General features: G+C 42.1%; 1 protein-coding gene across 1 annotated transcript; it reads right to left on the reverse strand.

Annotated features, from left to right (window-relative positions):
- Window positions 1-1,689: 1,689 nt before the first annotated feature.
- PSMB1 (proteasome 20S subunit beta 1) lies at window positions 1,690-19,402 on the reverse strand. The gene is made up of 6 exons (XM_086318821.1): window positions 19,255-19,402; window positions 16,351-16,458; window positions 12,399-12,480; window positions 8,504-8,633; window positions 2,643-2,749; window positions 1,690-1,977 (listed from the first exon to the last, which is right to left on the reverse strand). Exons 1-6 carry the CDS (start codon window positions 19,317-19,319, stop codon window positions 1,792-1,794), a joined length of 678 nt encoding a protein of 225 aa, XP_086174947.1. The 5' UTR covers window positions 19,320-19,402; the 3' UTR covers window positions 1,690-1,791.
- Window positions 19,403-19,651: the final 249 nt, after the last annotated feature.

Consider the following 19,651-nt stretch of genomic DNA (forward strand, 5'->3'; position numbering starts at 1 on the left):
GAGGTAGCTCTAGGTTTCACATCTAGCACATTCTGGACAAGGCCTTCAGGGAAACCACGTTTAGTCTAGAGGAATATTAGGCTAAAAGACTTTGCACCTGATGGTTGGGGGAAAATGGTCCTAGAAACCTTGGGAGGTTTTCTATTAGAAAACTTTAGGCACAAATTTATGTAAGTAGTGAAAAATTACATCTCAAATCAACAGAAAATCCTTTGAAACAAAAAATAAAATATACCTATAGCTGACAATTTTAATGGCTAATTTTATGTCAACTTGGCTGATGACAGGAGTCCCAGATATCTTGCTAAGTATTATTTCTGGGTGTCTGTGAGGATTTCTGGATGAGATTAGCATTTGAATTGGATGAGTAAAAGGTTGCCATCCCCAATTTGGGTGGGCATCACCCACTAGTTTTCTCTTCATGTTGAGCTGGGACCACAGTCTTCTCTTGTCCTTGGGGACAGGGTCTCACACCCATCAATTCTCCTGGTCTCATGCCTTTAGACTTGGACTGGAATTCATACCCACATCCCCTGGGTCTTGAGGCTGCAGACAATGGGTAATGGGAACTTCTCAGCCTCCAGAACCATGTGAGCCAGTTACTAATAATAAATCCATATTCTAATTCTTCTGCTTCTCTGAATAACTGATATAATAAAGATGACAAATACATTTTGAATGGGAGCGTCTGGTTTTCAGTTGTGATGTGAGAGAAACGAATGAGATGGCACCAATGCACTCTGCTGCCGAGGATGAGATTCAACAAGTGTTTCTTGAACAAAATTTCAAATATGCATCCACTAGGGGTTTTTGATCATTTAAATTAACGGAAAGTCAACAGTAAAATTCCATTTTTCTTAGCCCAGAAAGCAAATCACACCCTCTACCGTAATAAATAATTTGTTCAACATCAAAAAAATTACTCCAACATTATATGTAATAGAGTTAAAATGTACTTAATAGTTCTAAAGCAAAACCTTTAGCTCTATCCAAGTTTAGCTCTCAATTTTAACATTTCTTAATTGTTTATAACAATTATTACAGATTGCTGGCAAAAGTCCATATAAAGGGCTATTTGCTTTTACAATTTTCTTCTGTTTTGGTTGACTTGAAGATTTTCCTCCAAAACAGCCATTCCAGGGATGATAGATCTTAGCATACTCTACTTATATTAACTAACATCTCAATGAAACCGAGACAGTTAAAGGTAATCTGTCCATCAAGGCAAGCTAGGCTGCTGCTGCGTCACTTCAGTCTTTCCGACTCTGTGCGACCCCACAGACGGCAGCCTACTAGGCTCCCCCATCCCTGGGATTCTCCAGGCAAGAACACTGGAGTGGGTTGCCATTTCCTTCTCCAATTCATGAAAGAGAAAAGTGAAGGTGAAGCCGCTGTCGTGTCTGACTCTAAGCGACCCCATGGACTGCAGCCCACCAGGCTCCTCCCATGGGATTCTCCAGGCAAGGGTACTGGAGTGGGTTGCCATTGCTTTCTAGTGGCAAGCTAGGTGGACTAAACACATTCTAAACATGTTTTTTGTAAGACGGGCTGACTATCGTAAGATGATAAACTGACCAAAAGAGTCCGCTTAGCTTTGGATGACAAAAAAATACAAGAATGAAGAAAATGAAAGGAAAAAGAAATTCTGTGTTCTAGTTCTGTCCTGGAAGAAGACAAGTTATAACAAAATAAGTGCTTGGGGTTTTATTTTTTAATAAAACAAGTTACTTCAACAGTTTCAAGGTACAAACTTGGCCAGTTTTGAGCTGATCGGTGACAAGCGCACAGAAGTCAGTCCTTCCGCAGAGGAACAGTCTCCTCCCTGATGCCCTCCTTGGTCACGATGCAGACCTTGAGTGCATCCCCGGTGTACACATCTCTCTCAGCAGCAGAAATGAAGACATCTTTCACAAGCCGCATGGCCCTGTCCAAGGACAGTGGGACATGCTCCACATTCTGCATGTTCTTAAAACCAACCTAGTGGGACAGGAGACTTGGATGAGGCATCTTGTGATCATGCAAAGGAGGTCCAGTCTCCCCCAAAGCTTTCACAGGTCTCAGGAGTCAAAATGAATACATCACACAAACTTAAAATGTCCCCCAAGTGAAATGTTTCTAGACCTGGCTGAATTACCCACCTGACACCTGACAAGCATCCACTAAGACAACGTCCCCACTCCCGAGAAGCGCACAGTAGAGGGCTAGACACATGAAAGCCAAGCATGGTTACAGAATGTGCTGAAACTGAATGCAGCCAGCAGTAACCGAAAAGGGGAACAATTAAAAATATACATGGAAGTTAGAATACAAAATGAGGTGACAGAAATGGAGAGACTGGGGGAGAAATGCATTTTCATGATCTCCACATAAAAATGGCAAAAGGAGAAGTGAAAACATGGGCTAACCACTATAGACAGAAGCACCCCGAAGTTACGAGAACAAGGAAGAAGCTGGAGCCATGGAAGTGAGTGGCCACAGGGGAACCAGCAGAACAGACAAGAAGGTGGGCGAGGCCAATCAGCCAAGAGAGCTCAGCAGTAAATTACAAAAGCCTTGATTTCTCGGCTCCCCTAGCTAACGAAGAGAAGGCAAAGGAAGGCACTTTGGGTTCACCTATCACCTCCTGGATGCAGTCTCCTTACCTGGTTGTCAAGCAGGGGCTGCAGCATGGCACTGGCTGAGCCTCCAGCCTTGAACGAGTCTCTCTGGTAGGACCCTACCGGGTCAAAGCTGTACACGGCTCCCTTTCCTTAGAGAAGAAAAGTCTCCGTAAAAGTGAGTCCTGACAACATTCCCAAATTATGGTAAAATAAACCTAATCAAAGTATGACACAATATGGACTATCAACTTGGCTAAAATTTAAGAAGTGCGGTCTGCTCCTCCCCTCCCCTCAGAACACAACTGGAGGCCCTCCTGCCCACTCCTGTCCACAACAGCATTTGCCACAAGGAGCTTCATACTCTTCAAGCTGCTGTCACCGACTACCGCAATGGGGCTCCCTGTGCCCAAGGTGTGCTAGCAGTCACAGCTGCTCTAAGTTCTGCACCAAACTCCTCACAACATTCCTAGAAAACTAACTGGTGCAGCTGCAGTGAGGAAACGCATTTAAAATTTCTCCTAGTGCTAAATATAAGCAGAAGCACAAAAAACTTATTATGTGTTTTTAGATTAATGGTAAGCACACTCTTTACCATCAGTACCATTAAAAAAATCAATTTAATAAAGAAGAAATTCCAGAAGAACACAAGTGTCACATGTAAAAGGCTAGATTTGCCTAAAATGTAATCACTTGCCTTATACTAGCAGTATAAAACACTAGTATTTTTTGGGGGATAAGAAAAACCAGAATCTGAGTACAGAGATTCTTATCATGACAGTTACAGAGACCTGTCAGGGGGTAGGTAAATGGGTTCTCAGGCTCTCCTGAAGTAAGTATAAACTGTCATGCCACTGGAGTCAGAATCCACTGAACTATAAAAGTACATACCCTATGATCCAGCAATAATTTCACTTACAGAATTAAAATTTACCTACAAATAATGCTTATATAAACACACAAAGCAGTATGTACAGGATCATTTATTTATCTCTGAAAGAGCAAAAACTTACAAGCAACCTAAAATCCATTAGCAGAAACTGTTATGTCCACACAGCAACGTCAGCCTAGGAAGAAGCTGGGACATATCCACAGGACGTGTCACAGAGGAGCTCTGCAGTGTGTGTGGCACAGTTTCATTTTCATTTAAAGGCATTAAGTAAACAGCACACACATTTATACAGGCACACAGAAATGTACAGAAAGATTAATGAACTGTACTTATTCATCTTTGTGGGATTACAGATGAGGAAAGGGAATCACTTTATAAGCTTTGGTATTGACTTTATTACAAAGAACACGTGTCACTGTAATTTTTAAAGAGAACTTTTAAAAACAACTGTGTTCTGAGTGTGAGAACTCATGAGTCATTTATAAAGCATGACTTAAAAACTAATAGATTCATGCAGAATTCTGCAGAATTACACAGACATACCCCTAAGCCTAATAACCCCACCAAGAAGGCAGCATCTGAGAAAAGAAGTGTTTTGCTAGACGTAAGCTTGGAACAAGAACCCAGATTGCAGCAAGCAAGCTCACCAACTTCGACACATAAGCAAAAGGCTATGAAGGACAAACTCAAAGGATAAAGGATAAAAAGACAAAGGATAAAACCAAACCTCGTGTTATCTTTCACGAGGCCAACAGGCCACAAGTAAAACAAGGCCCCAGAAATTTACCCAAGGGTAGGGGGCTTCCTAGGTGGCTCAGTGTAAAGAATCCACCTGCCAATGAAGGAGACACAGGTTTGACCTCTGGGCCGGGAGGATCCCATATGCTGTGGAGCAACCAGGCCCGAGGGCCACAACTACTGAACCTGTGCTATAGAGCCCAGGAGCCCATGTACCCCGGGGCCTGTGCTCCACGCAAGAGAAGCCACCGCAATGAGAAGGCTGAGCACCGCAACAAAGGGCAGCCTGCACTCGCCACAACCAGAGACGAGCCCACACAGCAGCAAGGACCCAGCAGAGCCGAAACTACATATAAACATAAATAAAATTATATATATGTAAAAAGATTTACCCAAGGGAAGCCAACCTCAGAAAACCACACACAACAGCTTTGAGGAAAACGAAAAGAGTAGAATATGTCCAAGACCACGGCTTCCAAGACCCCTTAGAAAAAGCAAGAAACATTTGTAACGTAAGCTGAAAACAGCTGTGACAAATCAGCAAGAAAGAGACTCACCTGTGCATAAAGGAACAAGCAATGACTAGCACATGGGTCAGTCTCCAAACGAGAAATGAAAAGGGCAATAAACATGAAGACACCCAAACTCAATAAAAACAAAAGCATATGTATAAATTATAACAACATATTTACTAGGCAAGGCCTTCAAAATGTGTTAGAATTCTGATACTGGTTAGAACGTCAAAGCAAAACAACAAAACCCCAAAACAAAAGATAAAAATGGTACTCTCACCGCTGCTGGTGAGTGCAGGACCCTTTCTGATGGGCAAGCATGTGGTATCAGCAGAACGGAAAACACAGATATTCTCTGACCTAGAAACTCAACTTCCAAGAATATTTTCCAGGGAGATAAGAATAGGAGAAGTACACAAAAGTTCAGGTACGGGGAGGCATAATATTGTTTCTATTAAGGAAACTGGAAACAATGTAAATGACTCTCAGAGGATTAGCGGGGAAATTCTGATGCAGCTCTACCCCACGGGTTGGCCATAAAATCATCACCCACGTCTTTATCCACCAGCACAAATCTACTCCATGATAATACATCCACGGTACAGTCAAGGAGAAACATGCGAACTGCAGCCTACGCACACAGTGCACAGGCATACATGCATACCAAGACGTTTAACAGTGATTACCTCTAGGCGCAGGCTTTGGGGATTCCCACTTTTATCTTTGTATCTTCCAATACTATTTGACTACTTCTATAAGCATTATTGTTTTCATTATAGAAAAACCAAAGTCTTCGTTAACTTGGGGGAAGATTCTTTTAAAGGGGTCATGATCGCAACTGGAGAAGTGAAGGCGCAGAAGTCAAGCAGCAGCTGCCGGCTGTGCTCAGTCAGCTGTCGCCCAGCGTCCTGAGGGTCTCCATCAGGAACACAGCCCACCTCCAACACAAAAGACAGGAAACAATCTCAAGACTCAACAGAGGCTCTGGACTTGGGAGCACAAGGCTTAGGCACAGACAGAGTAAATTCAAGAACAGAAGTGTTAAATGGAGAGCTGATGAGCCACTCCACCAAATGCTTTTATGACCAAATTTTGATTATCACTCTTCATTACAAATGGACAGCCAAAATCAAAAGAAATTTGAAGGAAGCCTCCAACATAGAAGACCACAGCCAAAATAAACAAGACCAAAAAAGCAATCTGATAAAATGCAGAGAACCTTTCAAAGGAAGTACCCCCAAAATCTAGCAGTAACAGCATACTCAAAAAAAATAAAGGAGCTAGAAAGTAAGAAAAAGCTCTTGGAAATTAGTGATGGAGGAAACAGAGAGAGTTCAGTGAAGAATGAGGCACTGAAGTTGAGAAAATCTTCAGAGCAGAACAAAAAAAACCCCCAACAGCTAGACAACCCTAACCCTAATAGCAAAAAACAGTAGGATGGAGAAAAGACTCTAAAAGCAGAGACTCAAAAAGGTCTCCTGATACCTTTCTTCAGAAATTTCTCTAGCAACGCACTCCACTAAACAAGGAAATAAACCAAGAAAGAGGAAAGGATGGGAGTGAAAGCGCTCAAGACTGTCCTGGGAAACAGGAAAAGAAGGCAAAGGACTATTTCACTACACATAGAAACTCCTCTTAGGAATAAAGATCAAATTAAACCAGACAAGACTAGGAGAAAGAAAAAGGTTAGAAAAGCCTGAGAATACCACCAAAGCAAGCTAGAATGTTGGCACGTGGAAATCAAAGCCTAGGGCTCTGAAGTCAAACAGATCCAAACCTGAGCTCTGCCAGTCAGTATACACGAGGTTTCTCAAATCAGTGACACTGAAAACCTCCAAGACACTGTCTGGCCTGCTGAAATTCAATAGCAGCTATTATTCATGTTGGTAAAATCTGAATTTATTAGCCTGACATTCAAGTCAGACATAACTGAAGTTAAAAAAGGCTCCAGAGGAGATCGTGCATGTTCAGGGAGAGTAACAGAAACACACATTACCATATGTAAAATAGACAGCTAATGGGAATTTGCTGTATGACGCAGGGAACTCAAACCCAGGCTCAGCAACAGCCTAGAAGGGTGGGAGGGATGTTCAAATGGGAGGGTAATGGGTAAATGTTGATGTTTGGTAGAAACCAATGCAATGCTGTAAAGCAATTATCCTTTGACTAAAAATCAGTCAAAAAAAAAAAAAAAAGGCACCAGAAGCATGCTGGGTGTTAGGCAAGCTAACCTGCGGCTAGAATCACTCAGGTTAAGGGTAACTAATTTCTATTCACCATTTCTATGCTTTATATTTTCTCTGTTTTTACGTATGAAAGCCTAAAAACGCTGTGTCAACCTAAAGTGATCCTAACACTCTCCTACGTCACATAAGGGGTGGGGTTGAGAGAGAAAGGGAGAACAAAGAAAAACACCTGTGAACGGGAATGGACAGGAGTAAAAACTAGAGAGAGAAGATGAAAAGAACCTGACTCCTTCTGACCCAGAAACCTTCCCTCTAGGAAAGACAGACTTGGGTTTCCCTGGTGGCTCAATGGTAAAGAATCCGCCTGCCAACGCATGGGTTCAACCCCTGATCCGGGAAGATTCCACACATCCCAGAGTAACTAAGCTCATGTGCCCAAAGCTACTGAGCCTGTGCTTCAGAGCCTGGGAGCCGCAACTCCCGAAGCCTGCACACCCTAGAGCCGGCGCTCCGCAATAAGAGAACCCACTGCGATGAGAAGCCTGTGCACCACAGCGCAGAGCAGGCTCCACTCACTGCAACTACAGAAAAGCCTGCACAGCAAAAAGGGCCTGGCACAGCCAAATACAAATAAAATTTTTTTATAAAAAGAAAGACATAGATATTTCAACCATACTCTCCACAGACATTTCTGTCCCTTCTTTTCACAATCTCTGTGCTTGTGCTTAGTCTTTCAGTCGTGTCTGACTCTTTGCAACCCTGTGGACTGTGGCCCACCAGGCTCCTCTGTCCATGGGACTCTCCAGGCAAGAACACTGGAGTGGGTTGCCATGCCCTCCTCCAGGGGAGCTTCCCAACCCAGGGATCGAATCTAGGTCTCCCACATAGTAGGCGGATTCTTTACCATCTGAGCCACCAGGAAAGCCCTTTTCACAATGGACTACTCTAAACTACTCCCAGGACACAGATCTGTCCTGGGAGACTGTATTTGATTTTTAGAAGCAACTAAAAGTTCACTCAAATCAGATCTGGTGAAAAACACTGTTGCCTTTTCTGGGTAACACAGCTTTATATCAAAATGAGCATGAAAATGGCAAGTAACAACGCTGATTTTCCCTGGCCCTCCTGGTCCAACTTTGACAGAAATTTAAAGAGGTGTTTCAAAAATGATCCAAGAACACTGGTGGAAAAGCATTTCTTTTACAAATTACTTTCAAAACAACGTTTTGAAATCAAATATGCTTGTTACTGAAGTGTCATTTCTTAAAATTATATTTAGGTCAAGCTTCTCCAAGTTTCTTTCTGAGATTAAAATGCTAAATATCTACTACTGAACTCATGCAAGGTCTTGAGAAAATACCTGTAAAAGAACCGAATGCCCAACATTTATTTAACACACGACTTGCTGTGTCTCGCTGGATAATCCTTTACTTTCCTTTTAGCTTCCATTTCTTCACTGCCTTAATTACGAGAAAATAAAGTTGCTGGGCAAGATGGTATCCAGATTTTATCAGCTCTGGATGGAAACACACGTAAGAAACGCTACCCACTCCATCACCCACAAAGGGAACACCCTACCTTCTTCATCAAGCCCCCCGATGATGTTGTACACATAGTAGGGGAAGAAGCGCCTGGAGTACAGGATTGTGGACAGCATCGCAGCGACTGCCCCAGTGGTCATGGCCTTATTGTTGGAATGCTTGTACATCTGCAATTATTAACAAAACCAACAGGCATGTAGAGGCAGAATATACTAAAGACTAGAACAATGAACAGCAAATGGAAAAGAATGAAAGCATTTCCTGGTGAAATGGGAAAGGACGCCTGTTCCTTTCATGATTAAACACCACAGTAATACAAAACAAAATAGTATTTTATTATGTCCTATCGTTGTGGGGGCTACAGACATTCCTCAGGGAGAGAACGCCAAGTTGCCCTCAGCTCTCCAGTTTGGAGGCTCCTTTCCATGCCAGCCTCATCTCAGGCCCTCTTAACTCAAGAGCAAATACACACAGACAGATCACATGAGGCAACCTGGAGAGGATATTCCAAACTCAGCTCTCCACTCTGCAAACTGATAGTGGTCAGGAAAATAAAGCCCATGGGCCAAATCCAGCCCACCACTTGTTTCAGTCAAGTTTCACGGGAACACAGTCTTGTTCATTCATGAGATATTGTTAGTGTCTGTTTTTGCACAGTTCAGTCCAGTCGCTCAGTTGTGTCCGACTCTTTGTAACCCCATAAACTGCAGCACGCCAGGCCTCCCTGTCCATCACCAATTCCCGGAATCCACCCAAACCCATGTTCACTGAGTCGGTGATGCCATGCAACCATCTCATCCTCTGTTGTCCCCTTTTCCTCCTGCCCTCAATCTTTCCCAGCATGAAGGTCTTTTCAAATGAGTCAGCTCTTTGCATCAGGTGGCCAAAGTATTGGAGTTTCAGCTTCAACATCAGTCCTTCCAATGAACACCTAGGACTGATCTTTAGGATAGACTGGTTGGATCTCCTTGCAGTCGAAGGGACTCTCAAGAGTCTTCTCCAATACCACAGTTCAAAAGCATCAATCCTTCGGTGCTCACCTTTCTTTATAGTCCAACTCTCACATCCACACGACTATTGGAAAAACCATAGCCTTGACTAGACAGATCTTTGTTGACAAAGTAATGTCTCTGCTTTTTAATATGCTGTCTAGGTTGGTCATAACTTTCCTTCCAAGGAGTAAGCGTCTTTTAATTTAATGGCTGCAATCACCATCTGCAGTGATTTTGGAGTTCAAAAAAATAAGTCAGCCACTATTTCCCCATCTATCTGCCATGAAGTGATGGGATTGGATGCCATGATCTTAGTTTTCTGAATATTGAGCTTTAAGCCAACTTTTTCACTCTCCTCTTTCACTTTCATCAAGAGGCTGTTTAGTTCTTCACTTTCTGCCATAAGGGTGGTGTCATCTGCGTATCTGAGGTTATTGATATTTCTCCCAGCAATCTTGACTCCAGCTTGTGCTTCTTCCAGCCCAGCGTTTCTTATGATGTACTCTGCATATAAGTTAAATAAGCAGGGTGACAATATACAGCCTTGACGTACTCCTTTTCCAATTTGGAACCAGTCTGTTGTTCCATGTCCAGTTCTAACTGTTACTTCCTGACCTGCATACAGGTTTCTCAAGAGGCAGGTCAGGTGGTCTGGTATTCCCATCTCCTTCAGATTTTTCCACCGTTTATTGCTATCCACACAGTCAAAGGCTTTGGCATAGTCAATAAAGCAGAAATAGATGCTTTTCTGGAACTCTCTTGCTTTTTCGATGATCATGTAGATGTTGGCAATTTGATCTCTGGTTCCTCTGCCTTTTCTAAAATCAGCTTGAACATCTGGAAGTTTACCGTTCACATATCACTGAAGCCTGGCTTGGAGAATTTTGAGCATGACTTTACTAGCGTGTGAGATGAGTGCAATTGTGCGGTAGTTTGAGCATTCTTTGGCATTGCCTTTCTTTGGGATTGGAAAGAAAACTGACCTTTTCCAGTCCTGGTTTAGGGCAGATTAAACAGTTGCCACAGAAACCAAATGGCTGACTCCTGATTAGACTCAGACAAGCCTCTCTCTTTTCAGAGAGGGTATCTGTGAGAGACGGGGGCAGCTCTACTTTGTATGAACCCAGCAGAGGGCAGGGTCTTAATCCTTAGAGCATCTACCATGAAGAACGGAGTATCCAAAACGGCACCTGACACGGTGATTTCTGATCCAAGATTTACTACGTCCTGACAATTCTAAATTATCCAATAAAGTAAATGTAAGTTAACCGATTTGTCAGCCACAGCCAATATCTCTAAAGAGAAACCTAAGAACTGCTATAAAATCTAACAATGACAAGATTATAAAGAAAATTCTTCATTTCACTTCAAAACCAAGCGCCAATATTTATTCACCTCACCATTTACATAACAATATGTGAAAGAATTTGCAAGTACTGTGCACTGAGTTGAACTCACTGTACCTTTTTGCAATTTTATTAACAAAACACTACTTTCCATGTCAGGTTTATTTTTGTCCTCTAAATGCCTTTTACAAACTATGCATTAGGAATCATATAAATGTCAATATATGTCACTACAGCTTTCAAAATCAATAGATTTTAAACAAATGTTAACAACTGGTAAATACTCAATGAAATCATTCCTACACATTTAAAAAGGTAAGTGTCAGTTAAATTCATTACATGACTCCAGTAACCTTACTCGTAATCTTAAGGGCTATCCACAAGCAGGCAAAACAGAACATCAACCCTGCTAACCTTTTCATGTACCAGCTAAACTTACCAACTACTATACTAAATATTACAATATATAGCCTAGAAAATTAAATATTAAAACTAAGAAAATATAACACTGATACTGTAAATATGATCAATAGGAATTTAAAAACGTCACCAAGCTATATAACTAAGAAACAGAGCTACACTTCTGAGTATTGACATACGGTGACTGAGAATCCTACCCTAAGCCTGTACTTTACGAACTAAGAAGAGAGTCGTTACTAAAAAATCTATATGAGTGCAGCCCAAATTACTCCTATCCTATTTTCCCTGAAATGATCTGAAGCAAACGCTGCTAATACACACAGGGCAGAATCAACATCTAGACCTGCCTCTGCTTCTGTCAAGTCAGCTCCCTTGCTTCAACACCCCTGCTGCCAGAGACACGCAGGTGGGGCAGCGTCAGCCCCTCTAAGACTGCACTGCAGGTCAGTTATCTTATTCTCTTCCTCCTCCCTCACCCCACCCGCTCTCTTCCACTCCCACCCACCTTGTGTCAGATCTCCTTCCTCAGCTGGCTGTCAACTAAAGACTGGTGGGGTCAGCTGAGAATGACTGTGCCTCTAGTCCAAACAGCTGGCTTGTCCTTCTGCTCATGCTAAGAGCACATGCTGTCAGGAGAGCGTGATGTGTTGGCTAATGGTGTTTCACACCAAGCTCTGGTCTAAAAGCCCGCCTCCTCTGCAGAAACTGATCTGTTTCATTTCTGAGAAAACTATCTTCAGAAGAAACCCCTTCCAGTCTACCTTAAAAAGGAGAGATAATCCTTCGCTTCATATTGTACGTGTATTTTACCAGAAAGGAACTTGCCGTCATTTACGTTACGCTCCTCTGATGACGGCTGCATTAACAAGAGCGTGTCATTTGTAGTGCGGGTTAAAGTTTCACCTGCTAAACCAGTTCTTCTCCAGCTAGCAGTAGCCATGGTGGATGCTTAGTATTAGTATTAGTCGCTCAGTCGTGCCTGACTCTCTGCGACCCCATGGGCTGCAGCCCACCAGGCTAAACTGTCATGAGATTTTCCAGGCAAGGATACGGGAGTGGGTTGCCATTTCCTTCTCCAGGGGATCTTCCGAACCCAGGGTATGTATGCTTAAAATAATCTAAAGAACTTTTGTTATTAGCTTTCAACAGTGTAAACATGTACAAAAGCATCTACCTTTAGTCTTGCTTCAATAATTTTGGTCAGGGTAAGACAATCTCCATGAAAACCGCTACATCCAATGACTGTTTTGTCTGTTCTGTTAAAAAAAAAACACACCACATTTCAGGAAACAGTTGGTTTAACAGTAAGGCAAAACATGTCTTGATTAATTTTAAATTTAAAACTCAAATATGATTGAATTTTTTAAATAAGGTTAGGTTGAGAGCAGCCAATTTACATATAATACAACCCAATGCCCACACAGAAAGTTTCATAGATTTGACTGCATAAAAAATGAAAACTTCTATAAAAATATGATGAATTAAAAAAATATATATACACGACCAAAGTCTACTTTTAATTTCCTTATTCTACAAACAGTTCCTAAAAATACGAAATGCATTAATAGCATAATAGCTTTTGGGGATAATGTGCATAGTTAATAACATCATACTGTATATTTCAGTTGCTGAGAGTAGAGCCTGTAAGTTCTCATCACAAGAAAAAAAATGTTATAACTTGTGTGGTGACAGATATTAACCAGACTAATTGTGATCATTCTGCAATATACACAAATATGGGATCATTATGCTATATACCTGAAAGTATTAAAATGTTATATGTCGATTATGTATGCATGTGCTCAGTTGCTTAGTCATGTCCAACTCTTTGCAACCCCACGGACTGTAGCCTGCCAGGTTCCTCGGTCCACGAAATTTTCCAAGCAAGAATACTGAAGCAGGTTGCCATTTCCTACTGTAGGGGATTTTCCTGACCCAGGGATCAAACCTGCATCTCTTGCACCTCCTGCACTGGCAAGTGTGTTCTTTACCGCTGCACCACCTGGGAAGCCCCCAAATGCCAATTCTACCTCAACACAAAAGACACCCTGTGATGGGAAGGTAGATGAGTTACACCAAAGTGAAACTTTCAGTGCTCAGTTGTGTTCAATTCTTTTTGAACCCACAGACTGTCGCCCACCAGGCTCCTCTGTCCATAGAATTCTCCGGGCAAGAATACTAGAGTGGGTGGCCATTCCCTTCTCCAGAGGATCTTCCTGATCCTGGGATCAAACCCAGTCTCCTGAAGATTCTTTACTGTCTGAGCCTCTAGCTGCTGCTGCTGCTAAATCACTTCAGTTGTGTCCGACTCTGTGTGACCCCAGAGACGGCAGCCCACCGTCTCTGGGATTCTCCAGGCAAGAACACTGGAGTGGGTTGCCATTTCCTTCTCCAGTGCATGAAAGTAAAAAGTGAAAGTGAAGTTGCTCAGTCGTGTCTGACTCCTAGCGACCCCATGGACTGCAGCCCACCAGGCTCCTCTGTCCATGGGATTTGCCAGGCAAGAATACTGGAGTGGGTTGCATTTGAGCCACTAGGGAAGCCCCTAAATTATATGAAAGTCATATAAAAAGAAACACAAGTCACCATAAACATATAAAAGAGTCTCCATGCCACTCATAAATTAAAATCTTAAAAAGAGACCATTTCAGCCTAGTAGAATAATAATGCTTAATGCTAGTGAGGTTGTGAAAATCAGGTACTCTCAGAAACTGGGAAGGAGTGTACACCAATCCAGCTCTTCAGAAAGGTTGTTTGACAGCATCTACTAAAAACTTAAATGCACATTACTTTCACTCAAAAATTCCACTGCTACAAATATACTCATGCAAGTTTGCAAAGATAAGCTCTAGGTTCACGTGTAAGTATACATATTATTTTAATGACTCTCCAAAACAAAATACAACCCAAATGCCCACCAGAGAGTACTTAATAAAATTTTTGTGTATCTTTGCCAACAAAGGTCCGTCTAGTCAAAGCTATGGTTTTTCCAGTAGTCACGTACAGATGTGAGTTGGACTGTAAAGAAAGCTGAACGCCAAAGAACTGATACTTTTGAACTGTGGTGTTGGATAAGACTCTGAGAGTCCCTTGGACTGCAAGGAGATCCAACCAGTCAGTCCTAAAGAAAATCAGTCCTGAATATTCACTGGAAGGACTGATGCTGAAGCTGAAGCTCCATTACTTTGGCCACCTGATGTGAAGAAGAACTGACTCAGTGAAAAATATCCTGATGCTGGGAAAGACTGAAGGCAGGAAGAGAAGGGGACGACAAGATGAGATGGTTGGATGGCATCACCGACTCAATGGACATTAGTTTGGGCAAGCTCTGGGAGTTGGTGATGGACAGAGAGACCTGACATGTTGCAGTCCATGGGGTCGCGAAGAGTTGGACACAACTGAGCAACTAAACTGAACTGACGCCTCAAAAGTTAATTCCTAAGTCTTGATACTTATAAGGAAACCTAAACCCATCTCATCAAGAAATGATCAGCAGAGGCCCTTTCTTTCAGAAATAAAACATACTTGTCCAGCTGGGGAGACCACTGACACTTCTAGGGTCATCACCAGCATTTCCTGATCTCTCTATAACCAACCTCACTGCTCTGAGCCAAACCCCAATATACCTTAAGGCTTCACTGCCTGTACTACCAAGAATGGCTGATAGTATCAGGAAGGTAAGACAAAATCTGAGCTTCAGAATGCTTTTGCCAAATATCCAGGTACCTAAATGAAGAAGAGTTTTTCTGCAAAGAATAAAGAGTAAATATAAGTTTCAAACAAGTGGGGGAAGAGATAGGTTAGACTCTAGGTCAGCCCCAAAGGGCATGGGATCAGGAGCATGCAAGCAATTCATGTGTGACCCAGTGCCTGTAATGCATGACAGCAACACAGAAGTAACACTGTTCTCTCTATATATACCTGAAGTATTTCATTAAAAAAAAAAAAAAGAGAGTATTCACTCAGGAGGCATACAAGCTAAAACAGAACGTTACAAAGATGAACAGAATCTCGTACAAGGACAGTATCTATAGCATTATTTAAGTTTTATTCATGATATTTACTACTTTCACTTTATAAAAGTTACATCTTAAAAGACAAAAATTGTTGCATGGGTATGCTACAAGGGCTTCCTTGATAGCTCAGTAGGTAAATCCTGCAGGAAACCTGCGTTTGATTCCTGGGTCAGGAAGACCCCCCTGGAGAAGGAAATGGCAACCCACTCCAGTATTCTTGCCTGGAGAATCCCACCGACAGAGGAGCCAGGTAGGCTACAGTCCATGGGGTCACAAGAGTCAGACACGACTTAACAACTAACTCACCACCATGCTACAAATCAGAGAAGAGAAAAGGGTATCAAAAGATGGACGTGGACAGAAAGGGAACTGGGAAGATGAAGACAAGCTTACTGTTCTTTAGGCTGCGGTGTAGGCTGGGCCACGCCCTGCAGCACAAGGCCCACCCAAAGGACGTGAGCCTCATCAGCCCACTCCTGACAGAATTCAGGATTAAGAAGTGTCTGTGTAGTAACCTAAGAGTAACCACCATTTCCAACTGTGTCCAAAAATGTTAAATACAAACCGCTGTTAACATGTAAGGTACATTTAGTTAGTAATTTATGCAGATTCCCCCCACCCCAGTACACATGACTTTATTTTCTTATGTTTTAGAAAAAACATAGCCACCCATTAAAACTGTGAGCCATGGATATAACTGCTTAAGATATGGGTAAATTGAATGTTTTAGGTTTTTTTTTAAAGGTGCAGATTAAAAAAGAATCCAAAGTACATATGATAAAGTAGTAACAATGCTGATAAGACCTAAATGATAGTATATGAGCACTGACTACAGAATTATCCTACCTTTGTTGTATATTTGATATTTTTTATAAGATGCTGAGTAAAGAATATTTAAGTTACCAAAAACACTGTTGGTACCTAAATATGACAAATATTATGAAGACTACATACTGAATTATTAGAAAATAATTTTCTAACAAAAATACAAGCTAAGCTCCAAACAGGCAATCTAAAAATTCATGAAACACATCATTTAAAACCTGAATCTCTCGCAGCATTAAATCATCACAAGGTACTGAAAACATGTCCTTAGAAATATTTACTTACAATTTGTAACATTTGGGGCTGTCCCGTGTGTGAATTGAAAACCCTTCACTTAATCTAGTGTCAGAAGCAACAATTGAAAAATCTTCTCCAGCAATTGCCAATACAGTACTGAGGGGGAAAGAAGGAAAAACAAAATTAATAAATTCTTCTGGACATTAATAACACCTTTCCCAGTATGAGAATGCTCCACAGCACATACTGAGATAAAATCTACTAGATATAATCAAGTGCAGGATTCAGGTGGAAGAGGAAACGATCAGGGGAAAGGATCCCTGGCTACAAGTCATCTGGGGAAAAAAAAAAATTAAGAATTTCCTTAAAAACACAAGTCAAATCAGACCAAAGGTTCCTTAGCAGAAGACTACAGAAACATCTGGCTTCCCTTGTGGCTCAACTGGTAAAGAATCTGCCTGCAATGCGGGAGACCTAGGTTCCATCTCTGGGTTGGGAAGATCCCCTGGAGGGCATGGCAACCCAGTCCAGTATTCTTGCCTGGAGAATCCCCATGGTTAGAGCCTGATGGGCTACAGTCTAAGGGATTGCTAAAGAGTTGGACACAACTGAACGACTAAGCACAAACATCACTAAATTATCACCATCATCAAAAAATTAAACATTATTGATTAATATGTATCATTAAACAATTACTGATACTATAAAATGGCCAAAGGCCATGGCCTTGCCTGCTGGGGGAGGTGTAGACAGGGATACAACACAAGATATCTGAGCTCAAGAAAGAAGGGCTTAATGTGGTTTTATCATTTTTTATTTTTTGATCACGCCACACAGCATGTGAAATCTGTTTCCCCATCAGGGATCAAACCTGTGTCTCATGCTTTGCAAGGGCAGTCTTAACCACTGGACCACAAGGGGAGTCCCGGGGCTTAATGGTTTTAATTTCTTTATATCCAAGTCCTTATAAAATTGTCTTGCTCTCAGGAGACACCCAAGCATCTTTTGGAAAATGGACCAACAAAGAACAACCTTTTCCCTCTGTGGCTCTGTTCAGTGGAGGCGGAGAGGATGAGCTCTAAAAGCAGACTGTGTGGGTTCAAAGTCTGGTTCTCTTGCTTAGAAGATACGAGATAGTCAACTGCTTAACTTCTCAAGGCCTCAATGTCCTCAAACACGTATCAGGGATGACAACAGTAGCTACTTTATTTGGGTGTTACAAGCATTAAACGGACTAAATTGTTAAGCCTTATTCCTGTGCCTGAAACATAACTGGTCCTCCAGTTAAGTGTTAGCTATGATCCCCCTGGCGTAAGTATGATCACCGAGAACTTGGACTCTGAAGTTACCCGAAACCTGTCCATGCCATAACAGCTCTGTGACCTTGGACAAATTATCAAGTTGATATTAGCAGTTCCTGTGTTAAAGGTTGACTGAGTTAAACTGCATAATCTTAAAGTACTCAGTGACAAATGCACAGGCTAATCACTTGGGAGTTTAACCACATTCAGTCAGACTAGAAAGACACAGGACTAAGTCTTATTTTGTAGAAGCAAAGGCTGCCCAAGAGCCAGCAATAAATGTTAAAGGAAAAGAACACAGATTAAGAAAAGGTAATTTAATATCAGAAAGCCATAAGCACTAACTTTAGAGCAGTAATTGGATTACAAAGGTTAGAAGGTAAACACTGAATACCTTACAAGTCTCAAGCAGAATCTGCAACTGTCTCATGAAATAGGTCTAATAACTCATTTTGTGATCCCACCACTTCATTAGTTGTCACAGGAAATATTTAAAAGTGCAATGATAAAAGCATTCATAAACTTCATAGCAACACAGATACGGATTCAAGTCCTGGGGTTCAACTTCACACCAGCGCTATGACTAACAAAATTTAACTTCTAAGAGCCCAAGTTCATTTGTAAAACTGAGGTATATATCATCTAACAGTCAGTCATCATGAGGATAAAAAAGATACCTGCTTTCAATCTACAAAATGCTTCTCTTGATTCTTCTCTCAAACTATGACTAGTTAAGGAAGATAAGGAAATCTGGGTTCAAGAAGCTGAGAGGTAGGTACCAAAGACCACACTCCTCTTTAGTGTGAGACAAGGCTAAAATCACAGACTTCCAATCTCTTTGCAAATACCCTGAAAATCTACACTAAAATTTCAAACCCATAAGGACCTGAGTAATTAATCTGGTCACTGGATGGTCCTTAAAGATTACCAGATTAATAAATTGGGTGTGTACGTTTCAAAGTACAAAATTTGGCCCGCAAACTATAAACGATGCTTAAATACACAGCTCTTCGCAGTTAGGAGTCCTAAAGAGAGTGTCTTTCCACAACCCTAGTTCTTTTAGTGCGCTATCAAGGAAAAGTATTAAGACAAAGCTGGTAAGTTAAAAAAAAAAAAAAAGAAAAACATAAAACATGCAAGAATCACATATTCAAAGGCCCCCCTTCTGAGTATTTTTTCCCTGAACTTATGCCAACCCTTAAAAATAAACACTGATCAATGAAACTAAGTCTGCGCAAGTAATCCTACCTGCTATTTAAAACAACTCAAAATGGTGATTTGATTAGATCTTTTAGCTAGACAACTACATCTAATCACATGGCCAATCAACCATCAACTTTAAAATCAGATGCTCAACCTGCCCCGTGCCTGCTGGCTCGAGAAACACGTTCAGACAGACAGGAAACGTTAGGTCCATTTTTAAAGCTCTTCCAGAGCGGAGGTCAGGTGTCAATTTCTATCTGCTGTCTACGTAAAGCTGGCCGTCCACATCGAGATCCAGTAACCGGCCTATAACGTGAAGCCCTGAAGAACAAGACCTAGCCGAGCAACCTCGGAGGGAGGCCTGAGACTGGAGGGGCAGCGCCGGGCACACAGGCTTAAGCAGGGATATGGAGGAAGAAAGAGAAGGCGGCGGCTCTGCGGGCTTTACCCTCCGTTGAAAGCGTAGGGCGAAAAGCGCAGCTGCAAAGGGCCCACGGAGCTGTGAGGTTCCATGGCCAGGTCTCGGCCGGCGCCTGAGTACGCAGCAACGGAGGACAAGATTCCGTGGCTCCGCTCCTGCTGTCTCACGGCAAGATGGCTGCCTCGACCGGAAATTGTGCCGCTTCCGGTTTCCGCGGCGCTGCCTCCGGCCGCTCTATCTCACGCCAGTCGTTGCTCCTGGAGGCCAGAGCCGTCGCCTTCCAGTTGGTAGCCATTGCCGGTTCCTCGTAGAGACCTGGCAGTGAGGTACAGGCTTTCTTTTCCAGGCAAACATTCGAAATCACTCGTGATGGATAGAAATTTTAAAGTCTGAGTTTACAAAGACATTGGAAAAACTATGGAGC

Source organism: Bos grunniens, chromosome 9 (assembly GCF_055505025.1).
Source record: "Bos grunniens cultivar Pamir isolate PY7600 chromosome 9, Bosgru_T2T1.0, whole genome shotgun sequence".
NCBI classification, from domain to species: domain Eukaryota; kingdom Metazoa; phylum Chordata; class Mammalia; order Artiodactyla; family Bovidae; genus Bos; species Bos grunniens.

Excerpts from the sequence above, each read along its gene's own strand:
- PSMB1 (XM_086318821.1), bottom strand. The coding sequence starts at position 19,319 with ATGGAACCTCACAGCTCCGTGGGCCCTTTGCAGCTGCGCTTTTCGCCC. Across the intron at positions 2,750-8,503 it reads CGGGGGGCTTGATGAAGAAG|GAAAGGGAGCCGTGTACAGC; the intron begins GTAGGGTGTTCC and ends TTCTTCTCTAAG. Across the intron at positions 1,978-2,642 it reads AGCCCCTGCTTGACAACCAG|GTTGGTTTTAAGAACATGCA; the intron begins GTAAGGAGACTG and ends CTGTCCCACTAG.